Here is a 7,565-nt window from a genome sequence, read left to right as displayed (position 1 = left end):
GGCCCCTTCCCCGCCCCGCTGCTTCTCCTCCGAGCGCTGGACAGAAACGCACCTGCCCCCAGCCCGCACCCCTGGGTGCCTTCAGAAGCCTTGTTCTCTCAAGTGTTCGCGAAAACGGGGCGATAAATACGTGGCTGAGATTTGTCTTCTTAGCTTTCGTCTAGCTGCTGTTACGTTGAAGATTTTGAGTTAGATTTCACTCACTGAACTCTCCGCTGTCCGAGTTTCTAGGCACCCGGGATTTTTCCTTTTTAGCTCGTGTTACCGTTTTTTGGTTACTGTTCTGTATTCTCTTAGTTACGGGTTCTTAATCTCAGACATAGTTTGACGCTTGTTTCTTCCTTGCCTTTGTTCTTTTCTCATTTTCTGACTACAGTGAATCTTGCTCTAAATTGTATTTTTTTTTCTTTTCTCTTTTACATGAGGGTTTTAATATCTTTGTTACTGCATTTTTAAACTTTTTGGGATAGGACTTTGAGATCTGCCAAACTTTGTAGGTTTCTAGGTTCTCTCACAACAGAAATAATTCCTGGGGTTCTGTATGGTTTCATAAAAATTTCAGTGAAATAGTAGGAGCTTTAAAGCATTTCCGCTCTCCTGACTGACCTGCAGATAGTTTCTGTAGAAATAACAAGCCGCTTCTGTGAAATACGAATTTCACCGGAATTCTGGGGCGCAGAACACTGAATTGGGAAAAGGTTTGTCCTGGGAGAAGGAAGCTTGCATTAGAGCACATTGCGTATGTAGTGTCCCAGGACCCCGACTCGGAGAGAGCTCTGCCTGGAATCTCAGGGAACAGTGCCTCTTTAGTGAGATATATGGCTTCATAATTAGCCCCTTGCATTTTTTCATGAGTGCTAGCATCAGCGTTCTATGATGTGTTTCCCTGATTAACAGCTGCTTTGCAACTATTTCCGTGTGCCACCGATAACCATATTTGTCAAGTTAGTCCTGGCAGAGCACTGATTTCTTACTAAAATGCAGCATTTCTGTTTGAAGGGATTTTCTTGTTCATTGCAGTGCCAGGCTTTTAAGTCAGCCCTTGTTAAAACGTAAGTTGGCTTTAGCCTGATGCTTGTTAACAGGATTCTGGGTATCTCCTTTAGAGTAGGAGTGCAGAAACCTTTCACAGACAATTTAATCTTCTGAGCCTTGCAAACATACAGCCGTACACTGAGGGGGTGTTGCTGTAGGCTAATATATTGATCAGTTCCATTTGCCCTATAGCTGTGGCCTTCTGCTCTGGCTGAAATAGGTTGAGTGTTTGTTGATACTGCCATATTATTATTTTTTAATACACTGGAAAAAAATTAATTCCAACTTCTTTTACATACGTCATGTATATTGCCAGTGTTGATTGCTTCCGCACATGTAATGTAAACTGTCTGTGCATAGTTCATGGCCTGTGCCGCCTCTGCTTAATGAAAAGAAGTGTTGCATTTAAACAGATACAGATCCACTCAGAAAGACAAAATACCATCCCTTGCAACGTATAATTCAGACCCAACCTTTACATCACAGGTCATCTCAAAGTCTCAGTCTATCAACACATGCTGTTTAGTAATAACCTACAGAGGGTTCCCAGTCTTAGGAAATCTATTAGAGTTCTTACGGGCTGTGCTCCCCGTGGCTTTTGATTCTGTTTTCCACATGGAACTCTGTTACCAAATCCCGTGGAACTTTTATTAATGAAGGTGATTTTCTTTTACGTTTTTGTTAATTGATTGGGTTTTGGTTTTTTAGATGGTAGAAAGCGGTCATTTGCCACAGTATTTTAAATTTCATGCTTTATTTTTCAATGCTGGTTAACTGATAAAGTAGCTCAGATTGCTTCTTTGGAAACCCTGCAGCTTTGAGCATGATAAGAAATAAGACTGGCTTTACCTTCCCCATTAACACAAAAGGAAGGGAAATTAGGAATGGGGGACCTTGGCTATAACGTCAAAGTACTGTGCTTTGGCCCAGAATTTTGCCAGCCTGCTGCACTCCCACAACATCTGCAATAAAGTTCCTGTCTCCCTTTTATATCTTTGACATTGAAGCAGAATATTTGGCCTGAATTTATGTAATTTGGCCAGACTCAAATATAATCCATGAATTGTTACATTTATCTTCTAATTAGAAAATCAAACTGTAGGACAAGACCTGCTGCAGGATTCCACCCACCACCACCCAGTCAGAAATATGTCTTTGTGTATCATATCACTGCAGGAGAAGCAGTAGTGGGATAGCAAGTTTGGGGAATTGACTTGCTTTTAAAAGCCAAGTAAACTGTCTTTCATAAAGAGAAATTCGTACCTGATCCAGTAGATAAAACTAGTTTGCTGGCCAGTGTGTGCTGGCAATCTAAGAATCATAGTAGTGATACAATGCACATTATTTGGCAGTGTCCTAATACTATAAAAATTTGGAGAAGTGTTACAAATGATAAAGAAATAGTATGGAACAATGTTACCGGCTGAGTCAGAGTGCTATTTGCTGCATGATTTTTTTTTGCTATACGCAGGACTGCAAAGTCTTCTCATCTTCCTCTTCCTTTTTGTGTTGTTTAAATTATGGACTGCAGTTGCCCTTGTTTGTGCAAATAAAATGATCCATAGAGGGTAGGAAAGTACTTGTGTATGTTTGTTGAAAATATTGGCATTTTGACATGGCCAAAATTGCTTCAGAAGTTGCTCATGTATACAAGATGAATTATAAAAATGAAGACGTTTCAGCTCAGCCTATAGGAGGAATGTTCAGAGGTAAATGCAAACACAGATATGAGAAACATGGGATTATTGGGGGAAGGAATACATGTCCAGCATTCTTTTTTATGAAGTTTGTTGTTGCTTGTAATTTTATTTTGTTTTAAGATTAAAAACATTGTGAATAATGCAGGAAGTGATGCAGGGGGGAGATAAAATAGGAGTTTATTTTGGAGTGAAATTTACTACTGAAATGTTCACATTTTTTACAAGGAAAAATAAGTTTTAATGAAGGGTTAGAATCAATGAAATGTTCACATGGTTGTGATTGAAATAGCACAATGAAAATTACTGCTTATTTCTTACACTTTTTTTAATGCTTAAAACCTGATAATTAAATATGAGAGCTTGCAGAATTTCGGGTCTGCAGGCCGTTTGTGTCTGTGTCTCCAGCTCACTAAAAGTGGGAGGGAGTGTTGAGGAGTTTCTGAAGAAACAAACAAGTAATTATTGTTAGAAGGAAAGTGGTTTTGATATGTTCACATATCTGTTGGTCTGCTCATTTGGGCATCTTTCTTATTCAGCATATTATCTTAAGGTTATTAGTTTGGGTGCTTTATATTTCTGCATCTGGCATAGCAATATCAGCACAGTTTAAATCTGTGATTTGCCTGTCACCTGCATTTCAGCTGGAGACAGATCAAATGCACATAAATGAAACCGAAGTGTACTTTATGTGGGGTATTTTGCTATGGTATTTTATGGTTGAAAATTACAGAATGTAAACTTAAGGAAAAAAGTGAAGGAAAATAAGAAAAGGAAGAGAATTAAAAATACCCCATTCATTTTATCTTCCCAACTTTGAAGTGTGCTGAGACTTTGTCAAATTCCCGTTAAAATAAATATGTCAATTTCATCTCTCTTCCAAATTCATTTATCATGCTTTTTTAAAAGGTGTTTTCTGCTTTACCTGATGTTTAAATTGGATTCGCTCGTTTATGCTGTTCTTTGCTGTATCCCCCATGTTTTTCTTAAATGAATTAGTAATGACAGCGTACTCCATCATACCCTCTCTACAGCCACTTTAAGGGAAGCCTGGTGATCTAAACCTTTTAACCTATTAAAGATGATTTTCCCCAATTGAATCAGACCCACCACAGGTGTAATAACTAATCATTTAAACTACACCTGCTATTATGTATTTTTAAGCCATTATGCGTGTTGGATAGATGATAATTCATGTTTATTGCATTGTCCAATGGATCCGTTTTGCCTACACTAGCCTGATTAATGTATTTAAAGAAATAAGAGATGCAATTTAAAAGAAAAAAAACATTGATGGAATGCACTGAGGAGTACATTGAAAGTGCCATTAAACCCATCAGAACTTTGCTCTCTGACCAGAAATGCATATTCGAAGGGTTTGATTCAAACACAAAGTGAAACTTAGTGATTTCAGTAGTGATGCTATTTTTTTTCCTTCCTTTTCTGCTGTGAAAAGTTTTGAAAACCTTTTTGGAACTGAATTCCGGAAACTGTATTTTAAGATAAACTTTTCAAGACCTACCTAACGTAGGTCTAGCATATACCACCATTTTAGGAGAAAGTTTATGCCACTGTTTGGGGATAAAAACCTCTTCCATGCATATGCATGGTTATTTCTAGCTGTAGAGGAAGGAGGGAATCTCTTCCACTACTTCACAAGGATGTGTCCATCCCCTAAGTGCTGTTAACTTTAGGCACGTTATTACCCCTGGTGCCACAACAGATGTCTTTGTATAAAAAGTGAAGTGAATCACTAGTGCAGCAAGATGTAATAACGTGTGATAGTATAGGAGAGTATGTGGAAAGTTCACCTACCACATGAAGAAAAAATCAAATACCTTTCATTGGCACTAAATGAAAATGTAAAAAACAGTGCCATTGTCATTGATGCCATTATTATCCTATACTTTACCTTTTTGTTTGAATAAGTGATTTGTTTTAAGTGCTCTGTCACCTTAAAGAAGCACGTAGAAGTCAGCCTTTAGACAAAAGTAATCTGTGATTTCTGCCAGTGTGGAACATAAATTTAACTACTCACCTACCCATTTATTCAAGAAAAGTGACTTTTTGTATATTTTTGTTATGTGATCCAAAACATGTGAAGTTGCTTCTTTTCCAGTCATGACAAGCTGAGGTTTATTTATTGCTTTCAGTAAGTCAGATAGAAAGGAAGCATTCTTACTAGTAAGCCTATTGTTACAGATCCCATGCAATGCCTGAAGGTTGCCCTCAACTATAGGAGCCAACCTAGGTTAAGAAGATCACACTATAAATGACAGAAACCCCTAAGAATCTTAATGGCGTTTTTTGTACAGGTTGAACTACTCCAAGAGTAATTCAGAAAGAAACTTCTGGGTTGAAATACCATATTTGTGCTCTCTGATTAGAGTTAAGCCACAAACTCTGATGCTCGTTGAACCATTTCTGAAAGTTGGATCGGTGTCAGCTCCAGACCATCTCCATGTGTTGGATGTGATGACTTACTTTGCAGTACGGAATGCATAATGTAAAATAGGAATTTGACCAGTCCTAACTTGGATCTTTTCTCTCTTCCATTTCCCTAATTCTCCTACCCTCATCAGATTGTGACAGCAGTGAAGTTTTTACAGAATCCACGAGTCCGCCAAAGTCCTCTTGCAACCAGGAGAGCGTTTCTGAAGAAGAAAGGTATGGCCTCTTTAAGTTTGTGGTACAGCAGTGAAGTTTTTACAGAATCCACGAGTCCGCCAAAGTCCTCTTGCAACCAGGAGAGCGTTTCTGAAGAAGAAAGGTATGGACTCTTTAAGTTTGTGGTCTCAGTGATAATGAGGGAGCTTGAGTTAGCATAAAGCCAAAATGTATTGCTGTGGAAAATTAGATGTTAAGGACAAAGCAAGGAGTCTGTCTCAAAAAAAGATTTAAAGTTTGTAAGAAATATCAGTCTCTTTTCTTCCAAACTGACTGGAGCAATATTGGCACCAGATGTGGAATTGTAGAACACAGAAGACACATTGGAAGTTTTTGGGTTAACTATTATCAGATCTTTTCTGCAATGAGGACAGTTCAGAGTTGTGGACTAGTTGGTCAGTTTTAACCTTACTGGCATTGGCTTTAGAATGACCAACTTTAGGTGAAAAGGTCGAATGTTTCCAAAGAGAGTCAGAGAGAGGAATGAAGGGCAAAGGACCTGGTGAAAGTAAACAAGGTCAGGTTAAGGTCAGGCTTGGGGTTAACCTGACTTTCAGGCTGAAATGGTAAACTACTGACTGAGTTTAGCCCTTTTCTATAGCAAGGATAGAACAGATCCTGACAAATCCTATATCGTCTCAGACAGATGGAACATACTTTGGCCATTGCCTACTGAGAATTTATTTTGCTTTCTGACTCACAGTGGAACTATCCTTTGTTATTTTTTTTCTTTCTGAAGTTGCAAGTCCACAACTTACAGTGCATTTCAGGTGAAGTTCACTCCATATTATGCTACCTTCCTGGGACCATATTGCTTAGATCCTTACCACAAGATGTAAATAATAAGGACAATCTTACCTTGGAGTTAATTACATGCACTATGGAGCACTTTAAGCAGTTGGAATGATACTGAAAATACAAACTCCAAACTTCAGATGGGAGTGACCCACTTATACATTGAAGTCATAAGTACTTCATAAGTACTTCTATAGCTAAAGTTTTTCCATTTTGAAAAGTAGGGAAGCCTATGAAATATATATTATTCTCTTTGGGGTTATGAACTGTTTATTGAGATGCCGGAAACCTGATGTCATGAGATGGAGAGTTACAGTATATGCACCATGTTGCTCATCTTGAATAGCGAAGGACCTAGAAGGGAATGGCAGTCTTGTGTTTTAGCAATGATGTCATGACAAGTAGTTCATGGATCATTTTGAGTGTGATCCTCTCACTGCTTGTCCTAGTGCCAGTTAGAGAACATTCCAATCACATAGGTATGCTACTTGCCCTGCCCTGCCATCAGGATGGCATTAAAATTTGGAGCCTGTTGGCCGCTGTACTCCATGAGTTTTTCCTTGAAATATGTGGACCTACGGGGAGTAATTAATCATAAAAGCTTGGGGATTTCAACTCTATCATCGAAGCAATGAAGCAAGGGAAAGCTGAGCCTAAAAGCTGTGCTGATTACCCGGGGTAACCTGATACAAAATCTATTGTTGCCGAGAGATCCTTAGCCCCCAGTATATCGTGCAATATTATAACTGCCTGATCTTCTTCTGTGCTGACAACGACCAGTTATTCCTCATTTTCTCTCTCAACACAGCTGGGTTAGAATTTCATTTGCAGAAGGTATTTAGAGCAATTTAGAGACAAATGTCTCTGGTGTTTGCTCTGCACTTCCCCACCGCAGGCTTCGCTGAACAGTTTTTAGTATCAGGAGCTCCATCTAATCTGTTTAATTTTAATAAATCCCTGACTGGGAGAAGAGGAAGGGTGGGGAGATGGAGGCACAGAGAAACTGTGGCCTGACTAATACTTCTTATGAATTACTTGGCTAATAATTACTAAAGAGCAGAAATGGTTTGGTAGAGCTGTTTGTTTGTTCCTGTTTGTTAATTAGCCCTCCTTCCCTTTGTGCTAATTGTTTGTTTGAAAACTTAACAGTAGGAGATAGGAAGAAACAGGGTCCAGTAGTGCCTGTACCCAGCAGTCACTGGAAACACGCCCATATGGAATCTGACCACTGAGCTTTCAACATGACCTCTGTTCATGACCTTGACAGCAGAAGGTACACGGTACCTATGTGCTCAAGCAGATGGATGCAATTATTCTTGAAACGTAGATGTCGTGGCTAGTTTAGTCCTGAGTAAATGAGGGATTACACGG

The 7,565-nt window shown here is 39.0% G+C and overlaps 1 protein-coding gene across 1 annotated transcript in view; it reads left to right on the top strand.

The window, feature by feature from the left end:
• Nucleotides 1-7,565, top strand: part of PEX14 (peroxisomal biogenesis factor 14) — a 47,877-nt gene that overhangs the window by 2,398 nt on the left and 37,914 nt on the right. Inside the window, exon 2 of the mRNA XM_009889645.1 lies at nucleotides 5,315-5,399. Coding sequence (XP_009887947.1) covers nucleotides 5,315-5,399 — 85 coding nt within the window. The remainder of the gene's footprint in view (nucleotides 1-5,314; nucleotides 5,400-7,565) is intronic.

Source organism: Charadrius vociferus, unplaced genomic scaffold (assembly GCF_000708025.1).
Source record: "Charadrius vociferus isolate BGI_N301 unplaced genomic scaffold, ASM70802v2 scaffold477, whole genome shotgun sequence".
In the NCBI taxonomy this organism is placed as follows: domain Eukaryota; kingdom Metazoa; phylum Chordata; class Aves; order Charadriiformes; family Charadriidae; genus Charadrius; species Charadrius vociferus.
Note: the sequence above shows the minus strand (reverse complement) of the source record. Positions and strands in the feature narration are given on the sequence as shown.